Genomic DNA, 19,606 nt, shown 5'->3' on the forward strand with positions numbered 1-19,606 from the left:
GCAGAAGGAACAGATGATCCACTGGGCTTCTTCCAGCAGTGATGTTCTTTTAATTGCCGCAAGTCCTACCCCAATGAAAGACATCTATTAATATTCGTAAGTCCCTCAGCAACTCAAGACTATGGAGAGCCTCAGGTTTTATTTTGACTTGCTAAGTTTTCTGAGAACTACATGTTTCCCTGTGGCCTTCAGGATGATTTTTAGTTCATATTAGCTGCTACGTATTTATAGCTAACATGAGATATGCTACACCATCCCCCGCAAACAAAACAATTTGCGGCTTACAAGACAAGCCTCTTCACCACCATAGTCTTTTATTCACTTTTCCCACACTGCTCCACTATGACAGTTTCCCTCCCACATCACCTTCCATTGTCCTTGATGTTAAGTCTGAGTATTCACAAGAAATTTCAGTGCAACTGTTGATCTTTATTTTTTCCTTAACCTTCCTTAAGTAGCTAGCAGACTAAACTTCATGCTGGAAGCAGCAATAAATCTAACCAAAATGGATATCATTACATCAGCTACATTTCAGCCTACAAAATTTATCTTGTTTTCTCATGTTGTTCACATTATTATGTTATCAACATCAGACAATAAGTGTTTTTAAAATGTGAAATTGTATCCAAGTGGTCTATAGCCTATTTCACGTCTGTATTTCACACTTTGTGCTCTCTTGCTAACAAGAAATTGTCATCCTTGAGTAACATACAGAACAAAATAATACTTAAATCATAAAACCATTATTTGTTCGCTTCTTGGGAAAGAAGTTTGTTTAGTTATTCCTGAAGAGGAGAAAACACAGTAGATTTTACAAAATATCTCAGATCTACCCGAGACATGATGCAATGTACATCACCTCCAACTCCACAACGTACAGCAATGTGTATCAGCTCTGCAAGGCTTTAAGCCAGGGTGCTATATACGTGCACGCTGTCAAGAGACCGCTTGAGGATGTACACCTACACTTGTCAGTGTAGGACAGGAAGGGGGAATGTGTGTTAAATGTGTTCAACTTCAGCTGGGTTCTAGAAACCAAAGCCTACACGCTATCCATACAACACAGTAAACGGAAAAAAATTAATCTCCCCCAGGACCCTAGAGTAACACTACTCAGCAATACCCTCAAAGGCTGAAGGGCTCTGCTAGAATGTCTAAAACATTTGCATGCACATGACAGCAACATACAAGAGTAGATAGACACACACTAACTTCCACAGGCTTTGAATGTGACCTCATCACGAGGGAAGTAAGGAACTGGTATCACAGGGATACATGAATCATTTCAGACGGGTATACCTTTGCTGGGAGGAAGGGGAAAGGGAGAAATTTAACTGTGTGGAGGGCCTTTGCTGAGTACTGGGCAAGGGCACTCACAGTTGCAGTGACCACTGACAAGCTATCACAAGCTATTTGTCACAGCAAGCAGCAGCACTGGTCTCTGCTTCACAGGCTTATATACTCCGCCATGCTTCACTGCGCCTGCAGGAACCCACCCATCACAACCCTCCAGTGCTCCAGACATGAGAACAGAGCCAAAGCAAGGTACAAACCGAGTGTGTGGTTTTGATGAAAAGTGCAGCTCACACGGGGAGGGATTAGGATTGCCGGCATGGCAGGGAGAAGCGCTTGTTAGGAGGGTAAGACTGGTGATAGCAAGGATTTTGAGTCCCAGCTCACGGAATAAGGGAGAGCTACAGGAAGATGGTGGGAGAAAGGATGGATGCGTAGCAGAAATGATATCTGAGGACACCAAGTTTGGGAATCATTACTGTTATGTAGTCTGGATGAACTGGAAGTTTTATCCAGGTGTTCTGTGAAGTGGATCCTATTACCTTAGGGAAAACAACATCAGCCTCTCATCAAATTCTTCTGTGAAAGATGGGGTACTCAGTGCTAAAACTCACTCCAGTTTGCTGACCTTCCTCTACAAAGCTCATCTTACAAACTTACTTATCCCTGAAAGGCAAGTTGGAAAAGACATGAGCAATAGGTTCAAAAGACTGTAACTCTAATTTATAGAGATGGGTTTGTTCTGTTTTCCAGTGGGTTTGGTCTTGGGGGGGGGGGGGGGGGGGACGACACACACACGGACGGACCGCACACTACGACAACAGGACGACAAAACCTTTCTATGCAAACATGCAAAGTGAACACCTTCATGAATTTCACTCTGAGTTTGTGGTCTCCTTGTACATTTTTCTCTTCCCTAGTTTATTTTGATTTCACCATCTTTAAAAGTTTTTTGAGAGTATAAGAAAATCCAGGCAATGTCAAGACATCCTCTCCTTCCATCATAAACTTGGCATTCACAGGGGGGGAGGAAAAAAAAAGCAGCAGCTGAACTCCAGTATATTTTATCAGAAATATTGTGCCTTAAAAATAAATAAAATAGAGGAACCATTAATGCCAGAAAAGCCATTGTTTTTACAATTCCAAGAATATACCCACAGCTTGTGAAGAAAATAAGACACAGCCAGTAGATATTACCAGTTACATATTACTATGAAGGCTTTATAAATAAACTGCTTTCCTTGCTCAAATATTGACAGAACAATTCATATTACAGGATCCTGTGCGTGTCAACGTTGCGCAGCCTGCAGAGATCATTACTGTCAATGCAAAGCACTGCATTTCCATTTTGGTCTCAAAGTTCTGCAATTTTGTATGGTTAAGAAAGCAATACTATTTAGAATATAATACTATTTAGAAAATGGAGGATTGTCATTAATGCTTCACATGATCATTTAGTTGTGAACTATTATCTGACAAGTAGAGGTAGGAACTTTCAGAAGGCAAGTTTTCTGATCTGATGAAGCTTGGTAAAAATTCTCTTGGATACTGGACTTATTCTTAGTTTTACCGGAATTATTACATTATTGCCAATGTAATCAGATATGCATCTTCTAATTACAGCCTCATGCACCCTCTGAAGCACTGTTAGGGACCATATCCTTCCTTAGTCTTTCCCAAGCTACCAATATCATTTCCATATAACCTGGACTGAACTTCAACCAGCTTGCTCTGGTCTCTCTCCTCATCTCCCACCAGAAGACAGACTTCATCTAATTTCTATGTGCTATAGATAATGCTGCGGGTGGACACCAAACTGAAAGTACCGCCAGGCAAATCTAACTACTGCTAATGAATGGTCTTGTACATACAGGTCTCAACAAGAGGTGACAACAAAAGAATGACACAGGCCAACTGTATGAGGTTCAACAAGGCCAAGTGCCGGGTCCTGCACTTCGGCCACAACAACCCCATGCAGCGCTACAGGCTTGGGGAAGAGTGGCTGGAAAGCTGCCTGGCGGAAAAGGACCTGGGGGGGTGTTGGTCGACAGCCGGCTGAACATGAGCCGGCAGTGTGCCCAGGCGGCCAAGAAGGCCAATGGCATCCTGGCCTGTATCAGAAATAGTGTGGCCAGTAGGAGTAGGGAAGTGATTGTGCCCCTGTACTCGGCCCTGGTGAGGCCGCACCTCGAATACTGTGTTCAGTTTTGGGCCCCTCACTACAAGAAGGACGTTGAGGTGCTGGAGCGTGTCCAGAGAAGGGCAACGAGGCTGGTGAGGGGTCTGGAGCACGAGTCTTATGAGGAGCGGCTGAGGGAACTGGGACTGTTCAGCCTGGAGAAAAGGAGGCTGAGGGGAGACCTCATCGCTCTCTACAACTACCTGAAAGGAGGTTGTAGCGAGGTGGGTGTTGGTCTTTTCTCCGAAGTAACAAGCGATAGGACGAGAGGAAATGGCCTCAAGTTGCGGCAGGGGAGGTTTAGATTGGATGTAAGGAAAAATTTCTTTACTGAAAGAGTGGTGAAACATTGGAACAGGCTGCCCAGGGAAGTGGTTGAGTCCCCATCCCTGGAGGTATTTAAAAGACGTGTAGATGAGGCGCTTAGGGACATGGTTTAGTGGGCCTGGTGGTGTTGGTTGACGGTTGGACTCGATGATCTTAGAGGTCTTTTCCAACCTCAATGATTCTATGATTCTATGACACACATATAAGAGATTCTCGGGACGGGGGGGGGGGGAATCAAAACATTTTCCCAACATCTGTGGTTTTGCTTATTTTTGTTTAAAACATTAACCTTAGGCCAAGACAAAGAAAATACTAAATTACCTTCAGAATCTAGCACAACTCAAGCCAGCTGACAAACCTCATTGTACAAAGACAAATGTAAGGTCTTGCACCTGGGAAAACATAATCCAGGAGTGCAGCACAGGCTGGGATCTACCCGGCTGGGGAGTAGCTCTGTGGAAAGCGACCTCGTGGTCCTGGTGGACAAGAAGCTCAATATGAGTGAACAGTGTGCTGCTGTGGCAAAGAAAGCCAACAGCAGGCTGGGTTGCATCAACAAGGGCATCACCAGCAGAGATAAAGAAGTCATTATCCCACTTTACTCAGCGCTTGTCAGGCCACACCTGGAATACTGTGTTCAGTTTTGGTCCCCGCTATGCAAAAAAGATGTGGACAGGCTGGAGAGGGTCCAGAGAAGGGCCACAAAGATGATCAAAGGACTGGGAAGCCTGCCATATGAGGAAAGGCTGAGAGAACTGGGTTTGTTCAGCCTTGAGAAAAGAAGGCTTAGGGGAGACCTTATCACCATGTTCCAGTATTTAAAGGGTGGCTACAAAGAAGATGGAGACTCCCTTTTTACAAGGAGTCACATGGAAAAGATGAGGGGTAATGGGTGCAAGTTACTCCTGGGGAGATTCCGATTAGTCACTAGAGGAAAATTTTTCACAATGAGAACAATCAGCCATTGGAATAATCTCCCCAGGGAAGTGGTGGATTCTCCAACATTGGACACTTAAGATTCGGCTGGACAGGGTGCTGGGCCATCTTCTCTAGACTGTGCTTTTGCCACGAAAGGTTGGACTGGATGATCCTTGAGGTCCCTCTTCCAAACTGGTATGCTATGATTCTATGAACAGTGACCACAGTCTTTTCAACAAGAGATCAATGACCGCATAGGGTCTATATTATATATGTATTTGAAAACTTGTTTGAAAATAGCTAAGTCAGTCTGAGGCTTAAAGTATTTTGACAATATTTCCCATAACAAAATAAGAAAGATTGACACTAGTAGATAACAGGAGGGATTGCTATATCAAGGGTTTTCAGCAGACACCAAATAAATGTTTATATAAAAGAGAGGCACACTAACCACTCAAAAAAACCCAAACAACCTTCCACCAAATAGCTACTGGATATTTCTCCACTAAATCACTCATCAGCCATGGATGGAACCTTAAGTAATAAGGAATGTTAATTTCTGTAACATTCTCCATACAAACAATAGGGAAAACAACACTAGACAAACTCACAAGAAGATGATACCAAACATCTGATCCCTACAAATAACACCCAGATTTCATCAGTACAATTAATTTGTCCAAATCTAGTTGGCTGTAGCCTGTGAGCAATTGAGAAGTTTCTTTAAAATGGAAGGATTCAAATTAAACTACACAATAAATATAGCCCAGCTTCGCTAAACTATCTAATTTAAAATTAGGCCAGCTGAGTGAATATTTGCAAACGCTATGTAGAAAGTAAAACATATATTTTTACCTCCTACACTGGCACAAGAATTCAAATTTCGGTGTAGGAGATGAAAGTATTCTATCCGACCCAAAAAGCAAAATCTCACCCACTCACGGAAGGGCAAGCGCAGTAGTTGGGGCAACTCTTCTGCAGCCTACCACATCCAAATGAACACCTTCATTCATACCAGAGAATTTCAGTTTCACTTCCATTATCTATGTGAAAGTAACCATCTCACTCTGACCTTCACACTCAAAAAACTTCTCTATCTAGAAAATAACTTCCAGACATACAGTGCACACCTAACTTCTAAACTAAAGCAGTGGCTCATTACAGATGCATTCACTGGAGTGAAGAACATTGTTTCTTTCTCACTTGACAGCCTCCTCAGGAGACAGAAGGATTTAAAAAAAGACTTTACAATAAGTCAAGAATTATACAAATTCATGGAGAAGAATGCCAGCTGCAAAGGATATACATATATTACAACATTGAGTGCTTTCTCCCATACCTTCCCTGAAAGTATTACTGACTGATCTTGACTTTGCACTCTCCTCAAATCCAGCAAAATCACAAACAAAATGGACACCTTAATTCTTCCTTCTTAAGCAAAAATTTTTTTTACAGCAAGGGTGGTGAGACATTGGACCAGGTTGCCCAGGGAAGTTGTGAATGCCCCATACGTTGGAAGTGTTCAGGGTCAGGTTGAGCAACCTGATCTAGTGAAAGATGTCACTGCCCATGGCAGGAGGATTGGACTAGATGGTCTTTAAAAAGTCCCTTCCAACCCAAACAACTCTTGATTCTATAATTCTATGAATAGAGACATTCTGGAAACCTCAAAGAAAGCATCGGAAGAGAAACATTCTTCTCTCAGCCCATCCCAAGCTCAAGTCAAGCACATTTTCCCCACTCTTAGAATGGACTTTTTGTCCCTATTCCTTACAGTTCTACAGAGGTGTGTGTGTGTTTTAAAGAATGTTAGCTGCAACTGGATTCCCCCTTCAGGTGTTCCTGTTTCACACAAATGATGCCATTGCAAAGAAGGGCTGTCAGTTTTCACTAAGCTCTGGTAACCAGTGAAGACCTTGAAACTGGAACCAGGTCTTCATGACAGCGCTCACCCGCAATCAGGTGGGATCCATGGTGGTGGGGGAGACCAACTTAAATATTCACATGCTCACTATCAAAGCATTCGTATACAACCATCAGATTTTTCCCCTATGACAGTGGGTGGCGTCATACTTTCACTAGAATGCGATTTCACTGTGAATTTGCAAGCTATAATTACCAACTTTCCGCAGCTCAAAAGAAGTATCAAAGCAATGTCCAGCTGCCAGGAGGAGTACTGCATAATTAATTCCCGACTGTAATGTTGGCTCTGACTCAAACGCCTTCTTGAACCTAGAAAAAACAAACATACAAGTTTACTTTCTAAATAATGCGATCCAATAGGGACATAATTATACTTTTAGGTACTTTAAGTGCTTATCTTCTCTTTACACAGAAAGAATCCATGGAAGCAAAAGTATTTTACTGTTTTCCACACATGCTTTGTGGTTATTTTTAGGAGTCTGTTATTTATACATCCTCCTCCCATTTCCTTTCCCCTCACACAACAAGCACAGACCCTACTCATCCATCCCAGTAAAGTTATAGTATCTTACTAGATTTCCAATTTTCTTTGAGATGAAAGAAAAAATAATACTATCAGCTTGTAAGAGACCTGTTTCGCAGTTATATTTATTAATAAGCTCATTAATTTACTCTTAAATATATGAATTTTCACTGACTTGAAACCTTAGATTCTATTGTGGATCTGCTACAGTGACTTACAAGCATATCAAAATGCCTAAGCACAAAAGCAAGTGATACAAGAACATACTTAGCATTTAGCTACGATTTCAGCTGCTCCAAATTTTATTCTTTACTGGTGTATCATTGACATTGTCCTTATGAGTCTATTCACATAAAAGAGGACTGTACCAGATTTTAGTCTCCTTGAGAGGAAGTGAGCAAGCAAGAGGAACGGCAGTGGTATTCACCTAGCCTAAATCTTGTCTTAAAAGAAGTCGAGGGGCTTCACACAAACACAGCACACACTATCCTCATGCTAGCAATGCAAGCTGCGGTGACAACAGCGACAGCAGATCTAACAGTGCTTTAAACTTGTTCTACAGAGTAAGAACGTGCTTGGCTGCATATACACACACACCCCACCCCACCCCTACCTCTGTAAGGAGGAGGCAAACAAGACTATCATATGTGAGTTAAGGAGCACAAGAGATTCAGTCAACAACTCCACTACAGTAAAAGCAATGGACTTTAAAATTACTTTCAAAAGGATGGAAAAATCCAGAGAAACAAATGGATTATATAAAAAAAATTAAGCAGGTTGTGAGATTAACACACAAGGAAGGAAAGAAAAATAATCTATGCAAAACCTAAGGATTTGGCTTCCAGACCACTCTGACCTGTAAGCAAAGCTAAGGCATTTTGATCCTAGCAGGCCAAAAATATAGCTGGTTTTAATTTTTTTTTATTAATTATTTTGTTTGCTGTTTTTCCTGCTCTAATGGTTCAGGATTTTGCATCCTTTACCATAAGCTCTGCTTTCCAAAACTGCAAATCAGGCTCCTCTTCAATCTGCTACATATATACTCTTTCTATACTCCAGTTGCCCACCTCCAAAGAACTGAATCATTAGACAAGAGTCTAGTCCTCTAAGAAAAGCATGATGAGCAGAGAAGACTCAGTTAATTCTTTTCTTTCATCATCTGCCTTTCTTCTTGTACTGCGAGTTACAACAAAGCAAGGAAGAAAGTGCATACAAAACATATTTGCTCACGTAAAAAAACCCAAACCATCCCACAACAAAAAAACAAACCCCATAAAAACCTGCCAACCAAACAGGATGACACTCTCATCAATTCTAATACATAGCTAGAAGAGACCTGTTGGCTGGCATAATCAGTCTGGAGACATAGCGATGTTGGGAACTGGACCCCCTTTTTTGCCCTAGAGATCTTTCATGCTGTAATCCTCACGCAGTATCAGGAAAAGGAGAGCGCAAAGATTGACAGAAGAAGAAAAAAACCTTGAAAATCAGTATTTTGTTCCCATACAAGAGACACTCTACTTTCACTTTTTTGTTTTGCCCCAAAATGCCTCATTTCTGGCACGACTATCAAAATTTCTCTAGTTCTTGGACAGATACATACAAAACTTCAAAATTTAAAGATCAAATAAGCATCTCTCATGCCTATCAACAGGTGGGCACATTTGTGCTGTAAACAACGTTAATCATATGGGCAAAGGAGGTGGAGACGAGCTTAAGTTTGCAAAATAGTTACTGCTTGCAGAAGCATTGGTGAAACAGCCCGTAGAAAACCTTTCTTGAATATGTTACCACAGAGGTGCCACTAGCATTGCTGATGCGCTCAGTTTTGGGCAGTGATGAGTCCACTGGAGCTGGCTGGAATGGGCTGTGTCTGACATAGGGCAGCTCCTTTTCTCTTGTCAGAGGCCACCCCTGCAGTCCCCTGCTGCCAGGACCTTGCCACCTCCCCTCAGTAGACCAGAAGGGACATCCTGGGAATATTTGTTCCTGGGTTCTGCCTTTTCTTTCCAAATTGCTTCCAAATCTCCCTTTCCCACAGCAGAAATTCATTTTTCTAGCCATCTTTACATGCTACTCACACCAAGAAATATGAGTATCTGGGACCTCTGTAGTCCTATTTACCTCTCCTAAATCATTATAATCAAAAGTGTAATTTTATATTTGGCACCATCCTGTGCTGACATTCTTAAACCTGCCTTATATCCACATAGCCTGCAGAGCAAAAACTTACAGACAAAAAATAAAAATAAAAAAATAGCGTGTAATGATTAATTTTGAACAGATGAAAATATTCACCGTTTCCCAAACAACTCACAAGTCACATCTGTTGACTGAACTGATTTAAATTCAACTGGTGCAATTGCTGTACATTGTCATGCCCCAAATATCACTGGAGGAACCCGCACAACATCGTAGAAAGGTGGTAAGGTTTAAAAGTCTGCCTATAAAATAGAGGCTGGCTTAGCTGATGCGATTATAAATGCCATCAAGAAACCAAAAGGTGACGTTTGGGAAAATGTTGCAGTGCAGACGCTGAATTAGGGAGGTAGCAGTGAAAAGATTTGAATAAAGACTTGATAGCTTTGGTACATCTGATTTACACTGTCAGTATGCAACAAGAAAGTGACAGTTGATAATTAATCTTTCATCTCTTCTCTCATATTTATATGAAAGATGTCTTTTATTCTGCTTTTTAATTGTCAGGAAAGCACACTGCCTGCCTATTTCTCTTTTTTTTTTTTTTTTTTTTTTTTGTTGGAATAGACCAAAGTACCTTGACATCACTAGTTGTTACAAAACCAATGCTTTGGTTCTGCTGCCAAATTCTCATGCATCTTAAGCAATTCACTATACTTCTCCTACATCCTCATTTCTCTAAGACTGAGATAATAACCTTTATCTCAACATCGAGTAACACTATCATGGAGGCATTGTTCCTGCACGCACCTTCCCCCGTTGTGGCCTGCTGCAGCACTAGAGTAGGTCTGCTCCTTCCCAAGAGCCTTCCGCTGAGTTAAGAGTCAAGCCTTCAGCCACGTCAAGCCTGCTGTATGACTAACACTAGAACTGAAATCAATATCCAGCATAAAGCACAAACCAAAAGCAACTGGCCCATCCGGTACAGCTTCCAGCCAAACTCCAGCTTGACTGACAGAGATCACCTTGTTCTATGGCAGCAGGCGCACGGAGCAGTCTGTGTTGGGTCTTACTTGCCAGAGACTTCAGGGGTTATCTCAGGGCTGGCCGGTCAGCATCCTACCCTGCTGCAGGAGCTGCCAGCCTGCTGTCCTTTCCCAAGCTGGTATGCCTGACTGCAATCACTTCCCCTCAGATGCGTGACTATCATGACTGCCAAGATGGCTACATGAAATATCCTAGAAGTAAATACCACTATTATACAATACAATCGTTCTTAGTTCAATTATGTTTGAAAATCTCAAAGTTTAGCTGTTCATAAGGCACTATGAATGAGGAAAAAGCAAGATGTACAATAGCAAAAGTAATTTCTATTTAGCCTGTGATAATGTCTAGTATTTGTATACAGGACTGCATTTTTCTTTTTATATTTGTTCATGACATGAGCAAAATATGTTTTTTTTTTTAAACAGCATCTTGAAAGTTTGTTATGAGCTTTGCCTTAGAGGAAATAAAATTTTTCTTTAATCCAAAATTATGAAGGGGCGGGGGGGGGTGGGGGGTGACGACAATACGCTGCATTCCTGTTATTTCAACATCTTTAAAAATCCAGTAAGCATTGCAAAACTGTAAAGCATGACCAGCAATTATAAACTGTACTTGTATTCTGAGGCCATAAATGGTAAACAATTATATCTTATCTTTACCAAAGACAGTTCTAGTCTGAAGTTTACTGAAAACAAGTGATAAATGACAAAGGGAGAAGAAAGCTTTCCATTCTAAGCATTTACTTCAACAGGCAGCTGATGAGCACAAGACCAGAACTAGAATCTGATGTGCAGGACACATAAAACACAGATTGTCTGTTTCCTCATCTGAATCATAATGGAGAAAAGCAGCTCATCCTGACAGAAGTCTAGGATGGTGTCCAGTGCCTCCATTTTTTAACCTATTCCACATAACAGCGTTTTAGTGCATTTCAAAAGCAATAAAAACATGATACTTGCCTCTAAAATTAAAATAAGAATTTCTCTAGCCTAATGTGTGCTTCTTTGACTATCGATGGTACTGTAGTCCACTGTAATATGTATCTACTATATGGTGATGACGGGGTGATAAAACTTTTGCCAGTGTGAGTTTGGAACAGTCATATTGCTTGTGAGCATGGAAGCCAAAAAAACCCACAGAATGGTACATCCTAAGCGTCAATGCAGAGTTAAACCTCAGCACCTTTAAGCCTAGCTAGCTGCTATCTATCAGATTGCAGATATGCCAATTGATTCATGCCTGATTATTGTCTGGCCCAGATTCCTAAGAATAACATAGTAAATAGGAGACTTCACATTTGGGAAAAAGGAGGAAAATACACTCTGATGAGAGCTACCTAAACTCCCAGGTCCCTGAGGCACTTCAAGAACTTCGCGGAACCAGATCTGTGAACAACATAAATCTCTCATTCTTAACAAATAAGCGAAGAAGATTAGGAGATTCAGTGTATCCCTTAAGGATGCCAAATATTTGGAATGAAAAACAGTTGAAATACATTCTTGTTTAAGGAATATTTTCCCAAAGCTAACAAAAGGACCTAGACCAGAAAAACAGTACTCACCAGAATGTCCCTTTGTCCCTGCTTTCTGTATCTAAGAACCCAGATTCCAAAAACATGTCCTTGTAAATTCGACCAACCAGGCAGTACATATCTGAAGCTACTTGGTCTTCCTGTTCTACCAGGGGAATCATAATTTCTAGAGCTTTCTGTCTGTCTCCAGGCAGATTTCGCCTATTAAAAAATAAAAATAGTGATTAAAAAAGCCAATAAAGTTAACAAGAAATACTTTTTCATGACCATGTTTGTATACATGCGTATGACTTCATCCATGTAAAATGTGCTTCTAGACACAATGGATACACTCCCCCCCTTCCTTTTTTCTTTTTTTTTCTCCTTCCTTTTCTTAGTATCATGGGACAACTTTATAAAAGCCCCTAAACATGTTCTCTCTCTCTCATGAAGCGTCAGCTACAGCAAAGCACTGACAACAGCAACAAGAGCCTCAAGAGCAATTCTTAGAAAGATGATGTGTTACTTTCTTACAAAATAGAAAGATATGAACCTCTGTTTCATATCTGATACTTCTTTCATAGTAATTCATGCTTTAAAGGAAAAAGATTCCATCTTGTGTTTGTGATTTTTTGGTTTTTGGTCTTTTTTAATATACATTTTGAATGTGAAGCAAAGAAAACAAAAAGCAAAAACCAGACTGAGTTCCCATGATAGGGAAGGTTAGGAAGTGAAGCCAATAAGGTAATATTAACAAAAGTACTTCAGACAAATAAACCACATAATTGCAAGCATTAGACACTTCCTGGTGACTCACAGTTTGGATACATACATCATTCAGTATCAAGAGTTTACAATTTTTTATGTATTTGTGTACTGAACAATGACTCCTTTCTCAGCAAAAACTATTCTTCAGTGATTTGAGGAGAGTATTATATTCTTTTGGAGAAATTGCAAGTAATATTTGAGTGGCTACAGTTTGAATTGGGGAGGAATACATAAAAGTGGTTTTGTATCTGTCTTGCAAGCTTTGCACTGAAGAAGCTTGCAAGAGAAGGCTACCTCAGAAAGAAAAAAAAAAAAAAACAAAACCCATATCAAAAGCCACAGCCATCTTAAAGCAGGTACTACTTGATCAGAGCTCTCAGCTCACGTATGCAGCTCCAGAAGGGAGTGATGTGGAAGAAAAGGTTTAAGTCAAGCAGAATGGGTAACAGAGGACGAATGAGTACTTGCATCATAACAAAAATAATTAAGAAGAGCAAAAGCACTTGTTGGAGCAGACAGTACAAACTGCTTTCCTGAGCAAAAAACAAAGAGTGTGCAAGTCTACGTGCTGGGCCAAGCTCTACTGATGTCTCAGCCTGATGAGAAAGACAAATGAAACCCAGTGCTGTTTCTTCCCAACCTTCAGACCAGTCAAATTCTAAAAAATTAGGAAAGGTCCCCTCAGACTACAGAGCTGCAGGAGGCTCCCCAAGTACTTCTAGAGTGGCACAGCAAGGCTGGTATACTCATTTGAGGTGGACAAGTGCTCCCAATCCCAGGCCCCAGGGAGAGAAATGAAGTGCTCCTGGCTGAGCAAGTAACAGTCTCCTGCAGGTCTGTGTTATTTTGGTTCCCCTGCCAACTGATCACTTGCCCAGTTGTTGAAGGTTTGCTTCCATTTGTTTTCTCTTCTCCTATCGACCACTCAAGTAAAGCAAAAGAAGGGTAAGTCTGCAGCTTCTTTATGTTTTTCGGCTGACTTTCATCACAGAAGGGCAATTTTCAGAATGGAGTTTCAGGTGGATAACTCTTCCACATCTTGTATCAACTATGACTAATCCAGATCAAACCAATAGCTAGCTGAACTTAACTAGGAAAAAAACAGTAAGGCACAACAGTGTTTTGTAATATGAGCCTTTTACACTTTGCTGGTCTCCAGAGGCAGAGGTCCCTACTTTTCTTTCTGCTTACTCTTCCATCATCAATGCCCTCGCACACTTTGTTGATTTAGGTCAGACTAATCCCGACTAATTTAGCAGCTCCATCCTTCCGTACTCGTGACCTGGATTAGAAGCAAGAGGGACAGCTTCTTCCACAGCAAACATTCAGATGTGCAGAGTATTCCAGACCCGCCTTTGCCCAGGAAACATCCTCTATATTCCCAATAAGGAGAAAGCTACAATTAGCCCCAGTAATTCCTTCTTGGCATACACCAAAGCATGAACATTTTCATGGCTGTCATGGATTCCAGTTGAACGTACAGTCTGGAGAAGGGCGGGAGAGGATAATTTTATCTGAACTCCTCTGGAGGTACTGTGTAGACCTTTTGTATGACAGATACCCTCAAAGGCTACATTACAGTCACATCTATAAAAACAGACCTTTCAGTCTGCAAGAAGTCCCAACAGAACCAATGAAGTACAAGGATCTGCCTGAAAAGATTATACTGCAGTTTTGCAGGTTTTTTTAGTGCCCCAGTGAACTAGTCAAGTCCTGTTTTCAAAGGCAACTTTGTTTTAGAAAATGGTGACCTTGAGGTCTAAATAACTTGTTAAAACTCCAAGGTACACCTAGTGACCTTTGTGAAGGTTATGTAGAAGTGCTAGATACATGCTGGATTATTTCATCTGCAAAGCTCCACGTATCTATGGCAAAGCAGGAACAAAAACGGCACAGTATTTATACCTTCATATACCTGGTATAAAGGAACAAGAAAGGATCTGGACATTTTATTCAGACAAAACAATGCCAGATAGCTGTTTTTCATTTTTCTTTTGTTTTTCTTTTTTGTTTCAAAAACAGCTTTATTTTTTTAACTAATTACTTGTAACATATTTTGACATGATATGCAGTTTTGAAGCTCCTCTGCGAACCTGAATTACAGTATTCAAATCTGAGAAGCAGAAAGATCTGTAGACATTTTCTATATTTGAGAGTTTCAATGCCTGCTGACACCTGGTCTACTCCTCTAAACGTCAATAGCAAAATGTTCATTGCGATAACAGCAAGGGAGCAGAAAATCTCTGTAATTTCCTCAAAAAAACTCCCCTTTTAGTGCCTTGCCCAATTGCCAGTATCCTAGAAAAAAAAAAAAATCTAGGCTTGGCTCTCATTTAACCCAAGAAAGTAGCGTGTGCTGCTCCATGTGGCACATTTTGTGCATGTTATCAGAGAACATGAAAATGAGTTTATTATTATAATATAATAAAATCTTCTGATGGACATTTGATGAAAGTTCTCCTCCTGTCTCCTGACACTACCGGAACTCAGACTTGAATGAGATGATGTCTAAGCACAAATGCTGCAGCATCGCCACTCATACAGCAATGTTAAAAGTATATTTTACAGAGGTAGAATACTGCTAAGTATTTATTTGCTCTGATTTAGGTACTCAAACGAAAAAATGATGCCAACTTACGGAAAGACAAATCAAACACTCACACTAAAGGAAAAGGAATGGAACTTGACAGTACGGGAGAAAAAGCAAGCTTAGACTGATCACAAAGCTCAGAGTCCCCGAAGTTGCTTCAGTGAAAACCCTAGACCTGCATATGAAGATTCCAGTAGGGAACTTCACCTGGGATTACCAACCCCATGTGACGCTTGCAGTTCTGATTTACTGCTCAACAGCGGAAGGGAGGGTAGATTCTTACCTGTTCAGCGCAAACGCGTAATGAAACCTCACATGGTGGTGGGAAGCCAAGTCAAAAGTAGGCAGTTTTTCTAAAGTTTTCACCAGTTTCACAATGGAATCATAATCCTTCCAAAAGAAGGGAATAATGAAGTTTTAGGTGGCTGTACTGAGGTATACCTATATAAACTCCCTCTTTGAACTAAGCACCTCTTATTTCATACTAAGAAGTATTTTCAGTTCATTTTAAGTTTTATGGATTTCAGTTTCTTCAGTCTCAAACTGTAAATAGCCTGGCACTCAGCAGAAATGTGAATATGCACAGTATTTAGCAGGGAAACACGCTTTGGTCTCCTGTACTGCTTCAACGTGGACCTGTGGAAATTTTAGTACATCTATTTCATGACTAAAGTTAGCTTCAGGGGCTGAACACATAGCAGAGTTCATGTTATACAGACATTACAATGCTAACTGCATCTGAATTAAGGCATCCCAAAACTCTGAAGTAGGCATGAGCCACAAAAACAAAATAGAAGAATCTTTCAATACCACAGTTTTTAAAGTAGCTTACTCTGACATATTTAAAAACCAATCAAACAAAACCAAAACCAAACCACTTCAAAATGTTTAAGGAGCAACAGTTGAAATTATGTATAAGAACGTAAGCAATTACTAGCACCATTCCAGAAGCTGAAATGCATATGAACATGTTATGTTTCCATGAGAAATGTCACAAGCACGGTGACAAAGAATACATACAGATATCAATAGTAGAATGCTACCATAGCCTTTAAGTAGGACGCACTACGGGCTGTTCATCACATAGTAATGCTGAGATGGAGAAGAGTTATTGTACGTTGTGTACTTTTTAGGTGCTGTTATAAAATAACAACACTTTTCCGCTATGTAAAGGCACACTATAAACAGTGTAACTACAAAATAAAGTAAAAAGCATCAGTTGAAGATACTGTAAAATATTTTTACTAGTGTGCATTATTCATATAGTTTGTTAGCAAATCTGTGCAAAACACACAAAAAATTTCACTGAGAATGTAATTTAATTTACTGTGTTTTAGATGATCTTAGAACATAGGATTCATACCTGGATGTCTCTGTAGGACAGCAGCAAGTTTATTACAATGTCAGCAGACAAGACTTCAACATTATCCACTCGCTGTCGAATCCTTGCCAACTCTGCTGCAAGCTCTTTGCCCACGTAGAGGGTACGGGCCTTCCTGATGTCATTCAGAATGGATTCCCGGAAATACTGGCTGGAGAGGAACAACTTCACATCAGCAGTTTGGGACAGGTCCCTTGCATTTGTTTTTCTGGCCCTGAAGCTCTCCCACAACGTATATGTGGAACATTTACTGATAGAGCAGTGTCAATGGAGAGATTTGGTCAAGCTAAACAATTAATTATCGATTTGTCTCAACAGAAGGCAAAACATCGCATCACCCTGAAGCAAGAGTCTGACATTTGTATTGCCAGCAGGAATATATGAATTTTATACAGGGATACAAATAGACAACTCACCTTGAACTGGCCTGTGCCACCTTCAAGAGCTGAATAAATCGATCCACCAGAGGTAAGCATATAGGCCCAAGCAGCGACTCAAAACTGGGCTGCATCAGTTCTGTTAGTCCCTTCATAAAACTGCTATCACAGCAGTACACCTTGTTATGTGGAGTTATCATATAAGGAACAAATATGTAGTTACCAGTGCACATCTGTAGGGAAACAAGGTGCAATATTTAGGGCAGTTATGGTTTGACATGCCTAAGCATAACACAACTGCATATACTACCTGCAGAATTTCACCTGTTAAAGTCAAAGGGAGATCTGCTGCTTACTTCAGCAAGAGCAAGATTTTACCTATGAAACCTAGGATTACATAAATTGAATTTTCATCTCAAATATGATATACACCTGAAAAGTATTCTTTCAGATTTCTGAACTGCTTCCTGTAAGATGAGACTTTTTAGAAGCATCACGTTGACCTTAAATTGTCAGAACATTGGCTCAATAGTGAAACAATTCTGAGGGCACACCCTAGCCACCCTGAAGTGGCAGGCGGACTCAAGTGAAGCTGATGTACACTCTTTTCAAGGTGACTGATGTTCAGAAGAGAGCAAGCACTCTGCAAGTTAGTATCGTTAGGCTCACAGATGTTGAAAACAGTAACACAAGCTAGTTGCCTCCCAACAGGAAAACTGTAGAGAAAAACTAATCCTCCTATGAACTGTAAAGTTACTCAAATACTTTAGCATAACAAAGACAAATGAAATTCCCTGCTATGTAGCAAACCTCCCTGGCCAGTGGGACTTAAAACCATGTATATTTCAGAATAATCACTTATGGAATGTCTTAGCATTGCCAAACTGTATTGATTTCTATATATCAATGTACGACAGATACTTTGCAAAAAAACATACTTTAAGTATATCTTCCAGGAAAGAGGGAGGCAAGATGTCTGGTGCCTGTGGTATGTGTGTGAGTACAGATAGAAAGCTTGCTGAACCTCATGAGGTTTAACAAGGCCAAGGGCAAGATCCTGCACCTGGGTCAGGGCAATCCCCAGTATCAATACAGGCTGGGGGATGAAGGGACTGAGAGCAGCCCTGCTGAGAAGGACGTGGGGGTACTGGTGGATGAAAAGCTGGCCATGAGCCAGCAATGTGCGCTCGCAGCCCAGAAGGCCAGTCGTATCCTGGGCTGCATCAAAAGCAGCGTGGCCAGCAGGTCGAGGGAGGTGATTCTGCCCCTCTCCTCTGCTCTGGTGAGACCCCACCTGGAGTACTGCGTCCAGCTCTGGAGCCCTCAGCATAAGAAAGACACGGACCTGTTGGAGCGGGTCCAGAGGAGGGCCACGAAAATGGTCAGGGGGATGGAACACCTCTCCTATGAGGAAAGGCTGAGAGAGTTGGGGGTTGTTCAGCCTGGAGAAGAGAAGGCTCCGCGGAGACCTTATTGCAGCCTCTCAGTACTTAAAGGGGGCTTATAAAAAAGATGGCGGCAAACTTTTTAGCAGGGCCTGTTGCGACAGGACAAGGGGGAATGGCTTTAAACTAAAGGGGGGAAGATTTAGACTAGATGGAAGAAATTTTTTATGCTGAGGGTGGTGAAACACTGGCACAGGTTGCCCACCAGAGAGGTGGTGGATGCCCCATCCCTGGAAACTTTCAAGGTCAGGTTGGACGGGGCTCTGAGCAATCTGATGTAGTTGAAGATGTCCCTGCCCACGGCAGGGGGGTTGGACTAGGTGACCTTTAAAGGTCCCTTCCAACCCAAACTATTCTATGATTCTATGATTTATGGTTCCAAAGGGTCTTAACTATGAGATAGCACACCATCAAAATCAGAAGGCGTTCTACCATTTGGTTGTCAAAGCTCAGACTCTGCTACTGGAGTGGCCAGCAGCCCAGCAAGAAAAGCCCTGAGGAAGCACTTCTTGACACCCATCATTTTGGTACCCCTAAATGACTTCCAAGGTTAATTCCTTTCTGGTCACCTGCTTCTGGTCTCCCAGAAGTTAATACAGCAATGAGGACATCGCTTCAGAGACTCCCCTGGCAAGCTGAGCTCCATGCACTGAGAGAGCAGTGACTGAATAGTTTTCAAATGCACAATACCAGCTGTGTGCTTAAAACATTTTAACATGCATTATTAGATTTCAAAAACATGGAAGGATTGAGGTACTCTAGTCTGTATAAACATATGTGTACAGATATGTCAGTAAACATGTTTGAGTACAGATCAGAGATTGGCTATGAAGAGTACAGGAATTACTTTTTTTTTTAATTACACCTATTATACTGTGAAACTGTAAGACCTCGCTACAAAGGCAATCCCATCCCCACTTCTGAGGGATCCTGACAAACTCTGTAAAATTTAAAATTAATTGATGCAGGCATTTACATGCGGTCCACTGAGCTCAACTAACCCAGAACTTGGTTGGAGATTACTGCATACACAGACTTGCACAAGGATGAATTTAGTCTTCCTCCCCCAACAACCGCAAACTATTACAGCCGAATAGCTAGGACACATTTTTCTGTGCATGAGTGTAGCAATTCCAAAGGAAACTTGAGAACTGGGAAGTGTACGACAATATTTTTAATAAGCAAT

General features: G+C 41.1%; 1 protein-coding gene across 1 annotated transcript in view; it reads right to left on the reverse strand.

Moving 5' to 3' along the window:
* Positions 1-19,606, reverse strand: part of MAP3K5 (mitogen-activated protein kinase kinase kinase 5) — a 108,600-nt gene that overhangs the window by 46,699 nt on the left and 42,295 nt on the right. The window contains exons 4-8 of the mRNA XM_076333668.1: positions 17,015-17,208; positions 16,581-16,749; positions 15,501-15,607; positions 11,911-12,081; positions 6,837-6,949 (exon numbers count right to left, since the gene is read on the reverse strand). Of these exons, the coding sequence (XP_076189783.1) occupies positions 6,837-6,949; positions 11,911-12,081; positions 15,501-15,607; positions 16,581-16,749; positions 17,015-17,208 (754 nt within the window). The remainder of the gene's footprint in view (positions 1-6,836; positions 6,950-11,910; positions 12,082-15,500; positions 15,608-16,580; positions 16,750-17,014; positions 17,209-19,606) is intronic.

Source organism: Aptenodytes patagonicus, chromosome 3 (genome assembly GCF_965638725.1).
Source record: "Aptenodytes patagonicus chromosome 3, bAptPat1.pri.cur, whole genome shotgun sequence".
Classification (NCBI taxonomy): Eukaryota; Metazoa; Chordata; class Aves; order Sphenisciformes; family Spheniscidae; genus Aptenodytes; species Aptenodytes patagonicus.